Here is a 19397-nt window from a genome sequence, read left to right as displayed (position 1 = left end):
GTAATAGTGATTTCATAATGTATGTCATTTCAGACTCTGGGTCTATCTTATCATAGAGCACATATTGTTACCTCTGCCTATAAAACTACCATGTTGGGTAAGAGAGCTGTAGCCTAGAATTCTCCCTGTTAGCTGATTTTCTATATAGGTTTTCAGAGAACCATTTAGTCTTGTAAAGGGTGATTTGTAATTAGACCCAAGTCAACAGGCTAGCTAGCGAGGCAGGTGCATCTGCTGCCCCCCTTCTCTCTGTTTTTCTGTCCACACATTCTGGAAGCAGGTGCTGTATACCTTTCTTGTTGCATGCAGGAGTATGCAACTATATAGGATCAGTTACAGTTACAGTAGGATCCTATTCTTTCTCAGGTCAAACTTGGCTTATTTCATTGTTTATTGCATGCACTCCATTGCAACCCAGTACCGAAAAGCTGTGTTTGTCCAATCTTCCTTTACTACCCTCCCCATCCTGATGCTGCTTAAAACTTGCAGCTAGAGATAAAGTGAAAATTAGTCAGCTTTTATAACTGTGGTTTGACTATAATTGCATGGAATGTAACAAATCTGAAGTGCCCAGGCATTGCTGTCTGGATTTCTCCTCAACAGGAATGTTTATCTCTAGGGCTATTATATTAGCCTAAAATGGACTAAAAAAGCTTGCACAGTTATCATGTAAGTAACCTGAAGCTCTCTTGCCTGGAAATACTTAAGTAGAGTGTTGATGTTAACCTGTTCTGTCTGGTTTACCATTGTCAGGAGTTGAGAACTTTGGTGAAGGAAGGTGATCCCAGGCAGACACCAGCTGTGTCCTCAGTCTAAGAGATAGGTGTGTTTCATAGAATCATAAAATCATAGAGTTAGAAGAGACCACAAGGGCCATCCAGTCCAACTCCTTGCCATGCAAGAAAACACAATAAAGGCACCCGCAACAGATGGCCATCCAGCCTCTGCTTAACTCTCTCCAGAGGAGGAAACTCGATCATTCTGTGAAGCAGCATATTCCACTGCCAAACAGCTCTTGCCAACAGGAAGTTCTTCCTAATGTTTAGGTGTCCCCCCCCTTCTATTTGATTACTTTCCTCCAGAGCAGCAGAAAACAAGCTTGCTCTCTCCTAAATGTGGCCTCCTTTCAACTATTTAAACATATCCCCTTTTAGCTTTCTTTTCTCCAAGCTAAACATACCCACCTCCTTAAGCTGTTCCTCATAGGCTTGGTTTCCAAATCATAGATCATTTGGGTCATCCTTCTCTGGACATGTTCCAGGTTGTCAATATCATCTTGAATTGTGGTGTTCAGAAATGGACACTTTATTCCAGGTGAGGTCTGGTCAAAGCAGAAAAGAGTGGGACTATAATTTTGACACTATAGTCCTGTTGTTGCAGCCTGAAAATGTATTGGCTTTTTAAGCTGCCAAATCAGCTTTTGATCTATATTCCTTTCACATGTACTGTTTGCAAGCCAAGTGTCACCCACCCATACTGTATCTGCATTCACTTTTACTGCCAAAGTATAGTACCATATATATCTCCCTGCTGAAATTCATTTTGTTTTGGCACAGCTCACTAATCTGTTAGTGTCATTTTGAATTCTGATCCTGTCCTCTGGGGTATTAGATATCCCTCCTGATCTTGTGTCGTCAGCAGATTGGATAAGCATACCATTGATAAAGATGTTGAAGAGTAATGGGCCCAGGACAGAACCCTGTGGCACCCCCCCCCCCCAGGTCACTTCTCTACAGGATGAGGAGGAGCCATTGGGAACCAATTCCCAATCCACCTAACATTTTCACTATGCATTTAAATTGATAACAGACAAGTCACTGCTTACAAGTTTACAAATTTTCATTACAATCATGCAGAAAACGTGCTAACAAGTTTTTAAAGGTTTTATTTGAATTGCCTTAATGTGGAAAGGCAACAGTCTAAAAGACAAACGGAATAGGAAATTCCAAGCATGGATTTTGAATATCTTTGAAATGGCTGGAATGATCAAATCATTTAATTTGATCAAAGAGAGGTCAGAATATAAATACTGTAAATAAATTAATAAGGACTGGGTGCTGCCCTGACGTATATAAAGAAGAAAAGATTACACTTGTGGGATCTGACAATTGATACAGGTTCAATATCCTATTTCAAAAATGTTTGGGACCAGAACTGTTTTGGATTTTATTGGTTTTACTGAATCTATATTTGCATACACAATTTTGGAGATGAGACCCAAGTCCAAACACAACATTTATTTCTTTTGTATACACATCCTGTGTATAACCTGAAGGTAATTTTATGTTATTTAAAAATATTTTTGTGCATGAAACAAAGTTTTGTACACTGAGTCTTCAAAAAGCAAAGAATGTTACTTTCTAGGCCACTCCAATTTCAGATTTTGAAATCTTTCAGGTCTCAAACTTCTGATTAAGGGGCGTTCAACCTTTATTATGTATAGATATATGTTTTTGCTTTACGCAGAAAAAAGTAGTTTTGTTTGATATTAAAAAGAAGTTTAAGAGTTTGACAGATTTAAATCTTTACTTTAGAGGATGGGAAGCCAATTCGTATTTGTTTGTGGGAGTAGAGATGTTTGTATGTGGTGTTTGCTGTCTTTATTTGGTTTAATTGATTTTTGTTTTGTTTTTAGTTTATAGTAGTGATAGAGTATTTATTATATATATGCCTTTGATTGTGTGTATTCTATGGTGATATGTTTTAACTATGTTGTACTCTTCAGGGCCATAGCCAGAATTTTTTTTTGGGGGGGGGGGGGTTGAAACTTTTTTCAGCAAATCATAAAGAGTAGTTCCATAATACAAAATAATTTAGAAATCAGGCTCCATCGATAAACTTCAGTGGACACTCAAGACAGATGAACTTCAGTGGATACTCATGGGGATTTGGTTAACCAGTTAAAATTCATGAGTAAACCAGTTTTTTAAAAAACCTGACATTTTTTTGGGAGGGGGGGTTGAACCCCTAACCTCTCCCCTTGGCCACAGCCCTCTTCCCTTGAGCCAACAGGAGAGTTGAGCAAAAAATCAAATTGTTGTTGTTGTTCTTGTTGTTATTAAACAGTGTCTGGGTGTCCATTTGTTGAAAATGCTTTGATTGTGAATTTTTTAAAAATGAAGCAGAAAAAACAGAACAGGAAATCTCAAAATATGAGTTGGTGCAGACTTATATGGTCTCATCGCAATAATTCTGTAGAACTTCAGCATGTTCAAACTGCAGTTTCTGTGTAAACCTCTGGGCTTTCGTAATTCTGTAGTAGTTTGCAAGTATGTTTAATTTCACAAGTGCAAACAAACACAATGTCCCCTGAGCAATGTAGCTGCTAGTCATGATCTACTGTGAGTGACACTTCCAAACAAAGAATACATTTCTGCAATGTGTAATGTTTAGGGAAATATTCTAGAGTAAGATTTTTTTATCATGTTGAAACACTTGGTTTTTAAAGTATTCATAAGACTAAGAACTTGTTTAAAGAACAGTGTTTCCCCATATGCATCCCTTAAAATAAACTAATCAAATAGTTATACAAAATTTCAGTGCTTTGCATTATTCTAAATGTTGTCTGAATTGATTTTGCCAGAAGGGAAGGTCTTCAGGGCCTGATCCCATGAATGGAAGTTCTCTATGTAATTTGAGTGGGCTTTCCTTTCTTTGTACGAAAGGTTTCAAGATTGATTTAGTTTTATTTTAGATTTGTTTTACTTTTAAAGAATTAGAATCCAGTTTGTTTAGATAGTGGGGCATAATAACAATTTTTATAAAACAAACTTGAAACAATAATAATTTGATTTAGCCTAGAAAACATATATAGGAAGGATCACAACAAACACAGGGTTCCCCAAGCTTTTGGGGCCAGGAAGCATATTTGAAATTTTGAGATGGTGCCATGGACTTCCCTGTGATAAAAGCCATTGTTTTTTTGAGAATTAGTTGCTTCTTTAAAGACCATTTAATATCATTTGAATATCATTTTGTCCATTGTAGCATTTCTGACAATTTTTCAGTTGTAGGTGTACCTTTCCCTCTTGCTTTGAGTTATGCTAAACAAATGTATTCTTTCAAGATTTCTTATACCATCCTATGACACTGGAAGGGAAGCATCTCTAGCTTTATTGTTTGTCCAAAACATAATGCTGGGTTCTGGGGGTTTGTGCTTTTTGTGTTTGTGTTATTAAAATTTGTTGGAAGTCACTTTGAGATCATTCAGTTGAAAGGCAAGATAGATGTCTTTGATTTTTTTTAAAATTAGTTTTTTCCCCCTTTTCATTGGTTTTTTAGTAAGTAAATGCGAATGCAGGGGTTCCCAAGTTAAGGCCCTCCAAGTTAATTTACTTGGCCTGCACCCTAAACTTTAGACTTAAGGTTGCCCTAAGTCTGAAACGACTTAAAGGCACATGACAACAATAGTCCTAATTAACTTGACTATCTCATCAGTCAAAAGTAGGCCGACACTTCTCCCTGAAACACTAGTAAGTTTATGTTGGTTAAGATTATTCTTCATTTTAACGATTTTATTGTTTTTTCAAATTTTTTTGCCCTTCAAATAAGATATGTGCAGTGTGCATAGGAATTACTTCAAGTTTTTTTCAAACTCCAATTCGCCCCCCTCCCCCCCAACAGTCTGAAGGATTGTGAACCGGCCCTTTGTTTAAAAACTTTGAGGGGTATTGTTCTATTATCTGGGTGGAGGCCACAAAGGGGCGCTAGATAGAGAACGATGGTTGATTTTACTGGGGGGGGGAGGGGATTGAAGGGGCTAAACCATTTCCCCCCACCCATGTCACCATTGTCGAAAGAACCATTGTTTATGGTATGGGAAGGGGGGGGATAACCAGAAAATGGGGGAAAATTATTTTACTCCCCCCCTCCCATAAAATTGACTATTCTTCTCTATCTAGGTTCCCTTTTGGAGTCCGCTCAGATAATGTAAAGTACCATTTGAAGACCCCTGTACCAATGATTCAAGTTACCTGTTCCTACATCTACATCTTTGATCAGTGATATAATATTAGTTGTCATGAATGCTTAGAAGAATTAAGTAAAGTAGCACTCATACCCTCTGTTTAATTTGGGGGTCCATATGGAAATATTACTACTTCAGTAAGAAGTTGATTGGACTGAAATAAAAAAAAAATTACATGAATAAGATACAGATGATATTTAAAATTAAAATACATGTTGTCTTCCTATGAAAAATAAATGCTGAGACTTTTAAAAAAATGTTATAGCAGGTCATAGGTGTGAAAGAGATGAGAGGCTAGAAGGACCATCCCAAAGAGCTCTCAGAGAAGCCAAGGACCAAAATATGTATTCTGGAGTTCATCCCTATGATCCGGCCAAAGATCCATCAAAGCAGATGGGCAAGAGATTTCCAAAGGTATGAAAATTTCAATTTGCTCAACCTTTGCTAAATTTGGCCTGATATTATGTGCTTTGTGAAATGGCAGATATCACTATAATTGGCTGTATCAGAGCTTGCTATATATGGTGTACATCTTATAGTTCTGAAGCCAGTCTGAAATTCCTAGGAAACATTAATGCTTTGTAGATTTAAATCTAGGCTTTGGCACTTTTCAGTGGGAGGCATTACTTTTTTCTGTATTAATTGGAGGTAAGGCAGTCTTAGAGCTAGAAAGTATGTTGAGGTATTTGAAAGGTGATTGCAAATGAGAAGCACTTATGTGAAATAGCTAATTGGGGACACTGTGAGGATGGGCAATGAGAAAGAATAATAGTTATTAGTGTGTGGAAAAACTGGTAGTATGATTAAATACCATAAATCTAGAGTTCACTGTGTAGCTTATCCTCATCTGCTTCTCATATGTTAGAGATTCTTAAGTTCCACATTCTCAGGAGTGAGAAGAAGCTGAAAAACCTCACCCTTGTCCCTCCATAACAGATTTTCTGAAAATACAACTTCTGCATTTCTTTTTTCAACACCAACAATTCTTTATTGATTAGTCACTTTTGACCATATCAAAACATGTAAAACATACAATACGTACACACTTACGCATACATACAATAAAACCATGTAAAGATACAAAACATCCCGACCTGCGGCCTAATAACCCGCTCCTAGACAAATACAGAGTAAAAAGGTTAAAATTAGTAATTTCCTAAGGAAAGGTTTGAACAAGGACAGGGGTAAGTAAAACAAGTGTCTTGTCCGTAGTAAATTTTAAGTTTGGATTTTGTTAGTGCCAATAATGTATCAGCTTTCAGCTTCCATCTTCTCACGAATGGCCAGCACTTTTTGTGTAAAAAGGGCCAGTTTTAAAATAGAGTTTTTATCTGAACCCTGTAGAAGGATATGCAATTTCTCCTTATTCTCTGAGTATGATTCTCCAGCAGAGGGTCTAAATAGAGAGATCGAATCCTGGTGTAGTAGGGGCATTTTAAGAAAAAATGTTCTGAGTCCTCCACTTCTGCATCTACCTCACGACACCCACAGGTTCTCTGCGTATAGGGGATATTCTGATGTCTACCTAGCTTGGACTTAATGTCGAGCTGCTCGAATCTAGCCCGGGTAAAAAGTTTTCTAATATATAATGGAAGAGTCAAGAAGAGGTAAGTTTCCATGCCCACATTGCATTTAAATTTGGCCAGGTATGGAGTGGCTCTAGCTTGCGCTATGATCATAAGATCATTTTGTGAAGCAATGTCGAGGGGTCTTTGTCCCTCCATAACAAATTTTCTGAAAATACAACTTCTGCATTTCTTTTATTTCATTGAACTCTAATAATGGCTCTTTATGTCCTGTTTCTTTGCTGCCGATAGTAGCTAATAGGGTTGCACAATTAATGAACAAATGCTTCAATGCACATTACGAAATTGGGGAAGTGTGAATAATTTTTGAGGGTGTTTCTGAAATTATAGACCTAATTTTTTTGTAACTATAACTAAGTAACAAATTTTTCGTTACTTTTTCCATTAAGTAATTGAGGAAGTGGGTAAACGTCAGGGGTCCATTTCTCCCTCATTTTTAGAGCTATCATGATGAAACCTACTATAATTGTACCACACATTTTCCACTATTATCCCACCAAATTTCAGAACATTATGCTCATCCACTGATATTTGGAGAATCTTTGAATTTTTTTACAAATAATATTTTTTAAGCAAACTACAAGAGCTATATACTTGAATTTTATATTCAATGCACAAAATAACCAGAGCATCTGTTCCCTGAAGTTTCAGAAAGATTAGCACATCTACTGATGTTTGGGGATTTTTAATAGTTTAGACAAAAACATTTATCCTCTCAAAAACCACAACATCAGTCTCCTTGAATGTCTAACAATGTGTACACACAATTGACCCCTGGAGCCTCTATCTTGGTTTCTTTCTCAGGCTTAGGGTCACGAAGGGACCACATGGCTTGTGCAGGAGAACAGCTGGAGAGCATGTAAGACTGGCTCTCCGCTGTGGACCTCTGCACTGTGAACGGGTTCTTATCCTCTTTGTAAATTGTTGTTGCACACAATTAACCATAGAATTTCAACTTAGCACAGATTTATACTATTACTGACTTTCATTCTCTTTGCAGATTCAGTAATTGTTTTTATTATTGTTAGACTGACTTTAAATGGCTGGCTGCTGCAGCCCTCATTGGGGCTTTCTGATTCTGATCACTGCATTCTGGGAAATGTAGTTTAGGGCAGGGCCTTTTGAATTCTCTGCCACAGGGGGCCTTCCCTTCCCAAACTACATTTCCCAGAATGCTGTGTTCTCAGTCTCTCACCATAGCTGCCTTTCCGTATGGTGACTGGCAAGCAGTCTCCGTCTATCAATGGCCTCTTTGGGTTTACCAAAGTTCCTTAATGCTTATACTGAAAATCAAACTGACTTTGAGAGGCTTCTGAATTGGTATGTGTTTTGATTATTACATTTTTCTCTCCCCCTTATTTGCATGTTTTTTAATAGTGATTCATTTGCACAAACTAATGAATTACTAATGACTTACGGGACTAACAATAATTTTGCACAAATAGTAGCTAAGTTTTATTTGTCTTTTGTGAGTGTTACATATTTGTTTAATAGTCTAGTCATGTGAAGGTGACATGTGCCACAGAATAATTTCTAAAAGAAATTACCAGAGTGAAAAAAAGCTTATAGACCCTCACAGATCACAGATCAATTTCCAAATTAAATTTTTTTTATCAAATATGCCAAGGAAGAATGAGAGAGAATGTAAGAGCTGGCTTGTATCTGAATGAAAATGAAACTTCTCCAGCTAACTTGTATATCTTAAAATGTAGATTGACCACTCAGAGATGGTGACCAGCCATTTATTTCCACCTGGAAAGGGAGAAATATATTCTTAATGGGGACTTCAGAAGCTTACTTTTTACCATATGTTAAAAATATTTAAATAGGTTTTGGTGGTGCTACAACTGTATGACTCTTAACCAGAACAAAATCTGATAACAGTTCATTGGAACCAGGGCCATAGTTAGGAATAAATTTCAGGGGGCAGGGTGTGTGTGTGAGAAACTTTTTTTTAGCGAATCATGAAGAGTAATTCCATAACGCAAAATAATGTAGAAATCAGGCTCCATCGATAAACTTCAGTGGATACTCAAGACAGATAAACTTCAGTGGACTCTCATGCGGATTTGGTTAACCAGTTAAAATTCATGAGTAAACCAGGTTTTTTTTTAAAAAAAACTGAAATTTGGGGGGGGGGGGGGTTAAACCTCTTACACACACACCCCTTGGCTACAGCCCTGATTGGAACAAACTAAAAGTTTATTGGTTGAATGGTTTAACTGACTGAAAAATTGTGTGCTACTAATAATGGACTACTTAATCATATAAGTCTGTCTGATAATCTTGATACAAATTTAAATTATGAGGGAGTGGATTATCTGCGTTCTGGACTCTTATCCTTTTCAGAAAATGTGGACATACTTTACACATAAGTCTCACAAGCATTTTTATCCTGTATGTCTCACTGTTGATGCATAAGTGATACTATACAGCACTTTTGAGACCATATTTTAGCAAAACCATTTGTAAAATACATGGTCTTTGTTGATACTTTTGGCATTCAATTTTACAAGTTCAACTATTATGCTTTGATGAGAAGAACTTCTGTAGTGTAAAATGTCCAAAAGCACAAAGACGTAACTCTAAACGTATCTGAATTCTATTATAATGGCCTTCTTAATAGTAGAGTGAATGATGAAACATATACTTTAAACTGAGACTGAAATTTGAAACCTGTAATCTTGGAGTTACAAGGATATATGTAATAATAATTGTGTTCAATCTATTTTGCTGAGAAATGTGACAGAATTGCTTTAGTGGATGATAGAAATGTTCAGAAGAGGTCAAGCTATTTTCTTACATGATTGTTTTTTTCCTACATTTTTGAACTGGAAATGAATCAGTGATTGTGTATTTCTCTCAGAATCCTTATGGAAGGCATTCACATATGTTTGATGTGTCTAGATAAAAGCAGAATTCACACGTGCTTACTAGATAGGCTAAGCAGTAAAACCCAATTAGGTGACCCTTTAACCTATGTCATGAGGAGCTTGCAGACAACAATGTTTTCTTAAAAGACTAATGTGGGGCTAGTGGTCTTTACTGTTTTGTGGCTAAAACCAGAAGCACTGGAATAATTGCTGCAAAATAACTTTTGTAATGTAATGGGCCCACATATTATGCAAACTTCCAGTTTAGAGTCTCTTCACGTAATACATTTTTGCATAATAACTGGAAGCCTTCTTCTGGGGAGAGATTTCACTGGTCAGGTCTCCCCTGACCACAGGTTTTGCTATCAATGGGTGATCCCAAAGGCAAACCTCAGCAGATACCAAGGACCCAATGAAAACATAGAATCCCTGATTCTGATCTATCTGCTAATAATAGGACGGTGGTAGCTGATCTGTGCATTGGAATCAGGATGATAGGCTTTTTATTAATGTCTTCTGCCATGTCGACCAATACACCTAAGGACACCCTTTAGTAAAACTAAGTAAAGAAGTAGTGCCTGCTTGTAATATTAATAGTCAATTAATTCTCTTGTAATTAAACGCATTCCACCCTAGACACCATACACTAGAAGAAGGGGGGAGTAGATTTAGTGAAATCCTCAGGTGTGCAATTGCATATTTTATCATTATCTTTCTGGGATAAAAATTATCAAGGTGAGGCAAAAGAAGATACCTATTGTGTCAGGCATGTCTCGTCCAGTAATCTGTGGCCAGCTGGTTGCCTAAGAACACTCTTTAGTAAAACTAGGTAAAGAAGTAGTCAAGGAATACCTGATTAATAAATGATTCCAAGTCATAGAATCATAGAATGGTAGAGTTGGAAGAGACCTCATGGGCCATCCAGTCCAACCCCCTGCCAAGAAGCAGGAAATCGCATTCAAAGCACCCCCGACAGATGGCCATCCAGTCTCTGCTTAAAAGCCTCCAAAGAAGGAGCCTCCACCACAGTCCGGGGGAGAGAGTTCCACTGCCGAACAGCTCTCACAGTGAGGTGGAATCTCCTTTCCTGTAGTTTGAAGCCATTGTTCCGCGTCCTAGTCTGCAGGGCAGCAGAAAACAAGCCTGATCCCTCCTCCCTATGACTTCCCCTCACATATTTGTACATGGCAATCATGTCTCCTCTCAGCCTTCTCTTTTGCAGGCTAAACATGCCCAGCTCTTTAAGCCGCTCCTCATAGGGCTTGTTCTCCAGACCTTTGATCATTTTAGTTGCCCTCCTCTGGACGCTTTCCAGCTTGTCAACATCTCCCTTCAACTGTGGTGCCCAGAATTGGACACAGTATTCCAGGTGTGGTCTGACCAAGGCAGAATAGAGGGGGAGCATGACTTCCCTGGATCTAGACGATATACCCATATTGATGCAGGCCAAAATCCCGTTGGCTTTCTTAGCAGCCGCATCACATTGCTGGCTCATGTTTAACTTGTTGTCCACAAGGACTCCAAGATCTTTTTCACATGTACTGCTGTCTAGCCAGGCGTCCCCCATTCTGTATCTTTGCATTCCATTTTTTCTGCCGAAATGAAGTATCTTGCATTTGTCCCTGTTGAACTTCATTTTGTTAGTTTTGGCCCATCTCTCTAGTCTGTCAAGATCGTTTTGAATTCTGCTCCTGTCTTCTGGAGTGTTGGCTATCCCTCCCAGTTTGGTGTCATTTGCAAACTTGATGATAGTGCCTTCTAACCCTTCGTCTAAGTCGTTAATAAAGATGTTAAACAGAACCGGGCCCAGGACGGAACCCTGCGGCACTCCACTCGTGACTTCTTTCCAAGATGAAGACGACGCATTGGTGAGCACCCTTTGGGTTCGTTCGCTTAGCCAATTACAGATCCACCTAACCGTAGTTTTGTCTAGCCCACATTTTACTAGTTTGTTTGCCAGAAGGTTGTGAGGGACTTTATCGAAGGCCTTACTGAAATCTAGGTAGGCTACATCCACGGCATTCCCTGTATCGACCCAACTCGTAACTCTATCAAAAAAAGAGATTAGATTAGTCTGGCATGACTTGTTTTTGGTAAATCCGTGTTGACTATTAGCAATGACTGCATTTGTTTCTAAGTGTTTGCAGACCACTTCCTTAATGACCTAAAGTCTCCAGGGTCAGATGAACTACATCCAAGAGCACTGAAGGAACTAGTAGAAGTAATTTCACAGCCACGGGAAATAATCTTGAAGAACAGGAAAAGTCCCAGCAGACTGGAGGAGGGCAAATGTCATCCCTATCTTCAAGAAGGGAAAAAAGAGGTCCCAAACAATCACTGTCCAGTCAGCCTAACATCAATACCAGGAAAGCTTCTGGAGTAGATCGTTAAGGAAGCAGTCTGCAGTCACCTAGAAAGGAATGCTGTGATCACTAAAAGTCAACATGGATTTTTCAAAAACAAGTCCATGCCAGATTAATCTTATCTTTTTTTCCTGACAGAGTTACAAGTATGGTAGATGCAGGGAATGCTGTAGATGTAGCATATCTTGATTTCAGTAAGGCCTTTGACAAGGTCCCCCATTCTTTTCTTGGAAACAAACTAGTAAAATGTAGGCTAGTCAATACTACGGGTAGGTGGATTTGTGGTTGGTTAAGTGACTGAACCCAAAAGGTGCTCACCTAGAAGATTCATCTTCATCTTAGAAAGAAGTGACTAGTGGGGTGCCATAAAGATGATTCTGTCACTTGATAAATAGTGAAATAGTAGTCCCATAGAGGAGCAAAAAACACTTTTATGGCTGTAACCTCTGAAAGCAGTGCTAAATCCAGTATTTAATGAAGAATGGAGAACCTATGGGGAGTGCCTAAGCAAAAAAAAAAAAAAAAAAGAGAGAGAGAGAGAGAGAGAGAGAGAGAGAGAGAGAGAGAGCGAGCGAGCAATGGAAACTAAGGCCCCTTCTACACTGCCATATAATCCAAATTATCAAATCAGATAATCCACATTATCTGTTTTGAACTGGATTATATGAGTCTAAACTGCCATATTATCCAGTTCAAAGCAGATAATTTGGATTTTGTATAGTAGTGTAGAAGGGCCCTCAAAGGAAGAGAAGAGTTAGAGATAAATGACTGGTTTCATTACTTCCAATTACATGATAAATTTATGAAAGATAATAGGCAGGATTTCCCCAAAGAAATTCGGAACTGGAGAATATTTTGGAGAAGGGGACTCAAGGACTAATTTCCAGATTATACAGATACATTTTAGAATATAACTTAGAAGATAATCAAATAAAAAACAGTGATGATTTCATGGACTAAAGCTAAAGAATTAGGGGAAAATGTTGATTTGGAAAAATTGGAATATTTATGGGGAAAAGATTTTAAATTTTCGATAGCTGGGTCCACCAGAGAAAATAAGTACAAAATGTCCTATAGAAGTTATATAACTCCTAATAGGCAAAATAACAAATCTCACTGGGAGAATACTGGAGACGCAGGCATGTACCTGGGGGGGGGGGGGGGGCTTGAGGGGCTTCAGCCCCTCCCCCCGAAATTCTCAGGGTGGTCCGCGAGAAGGCCTTACATTTATTATTTAAACTGTTTATTCATATCATGAACTGATCACCATGCTCAATATATCCCATAAGCATGGGGGTATTGAGATAACGATACAAAAGGTTTGCTAGGGTAGACCCCCTCCCACTCAGACTCAGCCCCCCACCCCACCCCCAAACCAAAATCCCAGCCCCTCCCAAAACAAAATCCTGGCTACGGGTCTGTGGAGATGTAAAATACTTGGTGGACATGCAGACTGGTGCAAACTTTCTGGAAAAGGGTAATAAAAGAAACAAACAAAATGATTACTAAAAACCCAGAAATGTGCCTCTTAGTTTTAATTGGTAAAAAAATAGTAGAAGACATAAAAATGTGTCAATACTGTTTTGTTACTGCAAGATCAATAGCTAAATCATGAAAGGAGGAAAACCGTTATTAATAAAGGACTAGAGAGTAAAATTATTAGTCTACATGCAAATGACCAAGCTGTCCAATGGCATTCGGGGAGGAAATAATGAAGACCTTGTTAGAAAATGGAGGCTTGCCTTTGAATATTTAGAAAGGAAGACAAAAGTAGACTTCAAAATAGCCGCAAGGGGATGTTATTAATATTAAGATAAGGGTAGGTTTTAATGAGATATGAGTTTCACAGTGAGTGGTGTCAGAAGTCATGGGTGATGGTTCAGGGGTGGGGGTGGGTTTAGTACAGATATATTTGTATTATGTGTATTTTATTTATTTCTATTATTTATTGCATTCTGTAAACCACCTTTACATAAATAAAAATATTAAAATTATTCCATAATTTTGAAAATATGACATATACGACTTTAAATGTTTCTTCTAGCTGTTGTCTGTCTGGCCTATGCACAGCCCTTCAAAATCAGATCAGAGCTTGGGAACTCATTAGCCAATTAACTCCTTATATAAACTCATTGGATTTTTCTACTTAAATAACTATATTTCCTGATTGATAGTGAAGACAATTCCCATGCTCTGATTATTTAATTAATTTTTGCATTTATTAGAGTTTGTTAGAATTCCTTAAAGTGGGTGGAATACTTCTAGCAGATTCAGTAAGACAGAAAGGCACTTCTGGTGAGAAGTAGCAGAGCCCTGTGGAAGTCAAGTTGGGATCCAATTGAAGATAAGAATATATAGGTATCATTCCTGGTACACAATGAAATGAGATGAGTGCCTAATTTTCTTTTTTAGTGCTTAAAATGGGCCTCTATAGAAAGCCAAATTTTTTAGGCCTAAAAGGTTGCCCCTTCCACCCCCATCTGCATGTTTGTTTAAGGTGTCCAGTGTATTGTGGCTGCCTTCTGTTCTTCTCTTCTACTGATTTTATTATTGATTCTATTGAACAATATTATATAAGATGCAATATAGGATATGGTGATAATAACAACAATGGCAGTGACAATGGCAATTTGGAATGTGCCACATTGACTCCAGGGGTGTTTGTGTGCCCTGGCATGGAATCTTATTGAAGCCCTTCCTGATCTCTGGAATAGGGAAATGGCCAGAATGATAGACATGATTGCCTCAAAGCATCCCCTTTCACAGTGGAGCCAAGTGTGTCTGTCCATTAATTCACTAGTAAGCGGGCAGGGATGAAATAAGTGGGACATAGACTAGAGCACTAATGGAAAAATCATAGAATCATAGAATAGTAGAGTTGGAAGAGACCTCATGGGCCATCTAGTCCAACCCCCCCCCCCCTCCCGCTAAGAAGCAGGAAATCGCTTCTTCAAAATTATTCAAAATGAGTCCAAACAAACACAATGAGTCTAGCTTGAACTCATTTGAAGGCCTATGCCATGGTAATGGTGGTGGCAAACTGATTATACTTGGATCTCAGCATTGCATCTGATCAGTGTCGTCCAGTGAAGTCCTATAAGCAGTCTGGGGCCATTTATGTTACTGATCACAAGAAGAAAACAAAGATCATTTGACAGCCCACTGTGAAGAATTTGCAAAACACTTAGTAGACGAAATTGCTTGGATCCTCTCTGTAGGAAGACAGGAAACTTCCTTCTGTTGCTAATAAACAAATTAACAACTGTTATGGAAATTCTTGGTTAGTTCTGAATATTTTTCTTTAGCAAAATCTTAGAATGTGTGGTGGCTTTCCAGACTCAGGGATTCCTGGATGCAATAGCATATCCATTTCAATCTGGCTTCAAGCCTGGTTATGGGAAAGTGATAGCTTTGCTCACCTTGCTGAGTAATATATGAAGGTAACTGGATAGGGTGTGTGTGGCCCTTTTCTGTTGGACTTCTCAACATTTTTCAGCACCATTGATCACGATATTCTTGTGTGTCACATCTCTGGGACTTGGGGACACTGTTCTACATCTACAGTAGTTCTGGTCCTTTCTGGAAGGACAAACTCAGAGGATGGTGCTGGGAGAGTCTTTTTTTATTGCCCTGTGGGGAACTGAATGCTCAGTTTTGTTCCCCATGCTGCTTAACAACTATTTAAAAAGTCTTCTGGGGTCTGGGAGTTTTGAGATACTAACGACACCTAATTCTATTTTTTTCCATCTGATTCCAAGGAAACCGACTCAGAACTGAATCGATGTATGCTGTCAGTAATAGACTGAATTGAAGGCAAACAAAGTGAACCTTAATCCAGATATGTTCCTGGACAGGGAACAGGGACTTAGCCTGCACTGAATGGGGTTAAGGTCGTCATGAAACCTCAGGCCCTTTCTGCACTGCCATATAATCTAGATTATCAAACCAGATAATCCCCATTATCTGCTTTGAACTGTATTGTATATACCCACACTGCCATATAATCTTGTTCAAAGCAGATATGGATGTTATATGGTAGTGTAGAAGGGGCCTCAGGTTCACATCTTGACTGTTCTGGACTTAAATCTGAGCCTAAGTGTCCAGGTTTTGGCAATGCTTTGAGTGTGTTTGTTCAGCTAAAGCTGATTTGCCAGTTTGGCCCGTTCCTTGAAACATCAGATCTGGCTACCGTAATATAAGCCTTGATTGCATTAAGTTTGAACTACAGTAACATGCACCACATGGGGCTATCTTTGGTAGCTGTTTTGAAACTTCAATAGGTCCAAAAGGCAAGTTATAGGGAACTTATAAACTCTCTTGGTAAAACAGTTTCACTGTTCCAGGCCACAATCCAAAATGCTGGTCATGATCTACAATGCGTAGATCCAAACTATTGGAAACATTGTTTTTTCTTATGTGGACCTGCCAGAATTTTAAGATCCACTGAGGAGAGCCACTCAGGCCCCATCCACACTGCCATATAACATTCAGATTATCTGCTTTGAACTGGATTATATGACAGTGTAGACTGAAAGAATTTACTTCAAAGCAGATCATATTGATTTTATATGGCAGTGTAAGGGGCCTTAGTCCAGACTCATATGGTGAAGATGTGAGGGAGCGTCTTATCTTCTAGAAATTCCTTCTACAGAAGACCAGGCTGACCCTCTCCCAGCTCTCCTTTCAACAGTAGACAAAAACCTCATTGTTTGAACAAGCTTTTAAAATGGTTTTATAGTATTTTAATGTGATTATTTGTATTATGTTTTCTTATTTTATCCTTTTTTTAGTCTCTTTGGTTCCTATTCCAAAAAAGACAGCATATAAAATACCTCTGTTATTGTTATTTAGCCTACTGTTGGTCACACAGTGCTAGGTATTTAGATAATAGAATGAACTATTTTCCTACTTTCCCATTGCCGATGCACTTGACTTTTCTGTGCCCGCTCCTCCCCACCACTTTCCACGCATATGCTTCTTTTTTGTGATTTGTTAGGTAAGTTACAAAGTCTTGTAACTTACCAAACAACAAATTTGCCCTGGCTAGGATGGTGAGTCACAATTAGAGGATACCTGTATAACAAACTATCTTTAATAATCACCTTATTTTCTATTTGTGGATTTAATGTAAATTATGCATGATCCTTTTTTGCTTGTTCTTTTTTTTTTTCTTTCAGAAAAATGTTACTGAAATACTAAGTAAGGGCTTGGAAATTTACAGCAAGTCAAAAAGGGCACAGGTGTTGATTTATAGCAGTATTTATTTTAGAAATTAATGGTTCTTTCCTGAATTATGGATTTTGCCTCCTAAATCTTTTAAACAATATTTAAACAAAGCTCTGATTATGTAAATATATCCCAAAGAAGTAAAATCAGCATTAGCAGTTATTTCTTGTGGTGTCAAATCACTCTAATCTAGCACAACTACATTAGATTTATTGCTGCTTTTTCTGATAACTAGAATTATTTACATTGTATTTTTAAATACCGAGGTTGCCTTTTGGGAGTATAAAATTCAATCTTAATTGTTTTCAGATTATGCTAAAGTTATAAAAGCAGAAACAAAAGCCAAATCTATATGCTAGCTAATTTTTATTAAAGATTAATTAACTGGATTAGTCTACTCTGTAGTCATCTACTGCAACATTTACTGTTTGTCATGGAAAAACAATTTCCCTGTTTCCTTAGCTGGTTTTTATGCTTCACTGTTTCACTTTACACTTTTTTTGCAGCATTTGGCTCACAATTTTAATGAGTTTGTGTCCTTCCTGTCAGTTGATTTATAAGGGATTCCAGCTGACCAGTGACTTCTTTTCAAGTTACAATAGTATGCTTCATAAAATAAAACCTTTTCATTTCCTAACCGACCTGGATGCCATTACTGATCTTAATAAGAGCACTTTCTAGTATGGCTTCATGAGATTGGTTTCAGTTGTTGCTACCTGAAGATATAGATTAGGTACTTGGAGATGTGCACACAACACAGTATTCTCAGCCTGTGGAAATACTGGTCAACAATACAATATTGGTTTCTTACTCTGAGCTGTAAGGAAGCTCACTTCTACAAACCACTGTCTACAAACTGAGCTAGCTTGGCTGGGGATTGAGCATGGTTGTGAACATGTCCCTTTTTGGTTTAAGAAGAAAAGGCATGTATTGTGTCTATGAGAACTACTCTGTTTCCGATATTTGACCATGATAGATTGTTTTCTGTTTCTGTAGATGATACTGCAGATGCACTTCTGCAGATGATAGGTTTTCTTGTACATCCACAAAAGTCTCTGGCATACTTTAAAATGAAAGAGGAGGCTGCCACCTAAAACCTATGAGATGGAAATTTGATTCCACCTGCTCTGGCAGCAAGCAAGTTCAGGCCAAAGTTTCCCTTGAAGTGTGGTAAATCTCTTCAAAATTAGTATTCTTCCTCTATTCCAACAATACACACTTCCTCATTGCTTTATAATGCTGATCTATTTTAGTCTTCTTTTAACTTCTGTTTCTTACTTCTTCATCTTCAGTCATCTCCCACCAGCCCTTTTGTTTTCACTTACGGTCCATTTCATTTCTCTTTCCTTTCTTCTCTTTTCACACTCTCATAGTGACTCCAAACATTTCTGTGTATTACTGGGAGGAAAAAGATAGCATAAGGAAATGACAGATTTGCCAGTTCTGACCTGAAGAACCAAGCCATGTGATCTGACAATAATAGTTTCTCAGGCCCTTTCTACGCTGCCATATAGTCCAGATTATCAAAAGAGATAATCCACATTATCTGCTGTGAACTATGTTATATGAGTCTAAACTGCCATATAATCCAGTTCAAAGCAGATAATCTGGAGGCCCCTTCTACATTGCCATATAAAATCCAGATTGGCCCTCAGTCATCTCTTAGGAGGAGAATCCAATGAAATTATCCAAGTTATCCCTCTTGTATTCTCAAGGCACATATGACTCAAGCATTTGTTACCTGGTTTCAGAACAAAACATAGTTTGGAGGCACCAAAGTTTCTAGATAAAATTTGGTAGAAGTTATGGTAATATACAGCCTTATATTTTGCTTCTGAAAAAAAGGAAAGCAGATACTCTGTTATATGTCATCTTCTTGTTATTCCTTTGTTCTTCCTACAAATCCAGAGATCACAAGAGTTCATAATCTCAGTGAGTTGGTCTTTTCCTGCATGTCAGGGGTTTGGACTGGATGGCCCCTGTGGTCTTTTCCAACTATATGATTCTGTGGTATATTACCAATCCAGGCAGGAACAGAACCACCACTTAAGCTCACTTCTACAAAGCTGGCCACATTTGCAAAGAGGAAATAAATCTGAAGGCAATCATGATGCTAGGAAATCTTGAGGGGGTTGACCCCCAGGCTTCAATAATGGTTGCTCCTCATTCATATGACATTGGATTCTGAACTACTATTTTGTCACAAATTTTACAAATCTAACTCATAAGTTTACATTTCCAAAGAAACATGGCTTAATCCAACAAGGCTTGAATATTTAGTCCACATGGAAATGATAAAGCCGGAACACATCCAGGTTTCAGGCCGGAGTTTTATTTCTCCATCTACCCAAGAACATTATACAAAAATTGCCAGATCATGCTC

General features: G+C 38.1%; 1 protein-coding gene across 1 annotated transcript in view; it reads left to right on the top strand.

Annotated features, from left to right (window-relative positions):
• The window catches only part of spag16 (sperm associated antigen 16), a 583704-nt gene that overhangs the window by 43197 nt on the left and 521110 nt on the right, over positions 1-19397 (top strand). The window contains exon 9 of the mRNA XM_062961030.1: positions 5232-5380. Within this exon, the coding sequence (XP_062817100.1) occupies positions 5232-5380 (149 nt within the window). The remainder of the gene's footprint in view (positions 1-5231; positions 5381-19397) is intronic.

This window comes from Anolis carolinensis, chromosome 1 (genome assembly GCF_035594765.1).
Source record: "Anolis carolinensis isolate JA03-04 chromosome 1, rAnoCar3.1.pri, whole genome shotgun sequence".
Classification (NCBI taxonomy): Eukaryota; Metazoa; Chordata; class Lepidosauria; order Squamata; family Dactyloidae; genus Anolis; species Anolis carolinensis.
The sequence above is the reverse complement of the archived record's forward strand: the minus strand, read 5'-3'. Positions and strand labels throughout refer to the sequence as shown.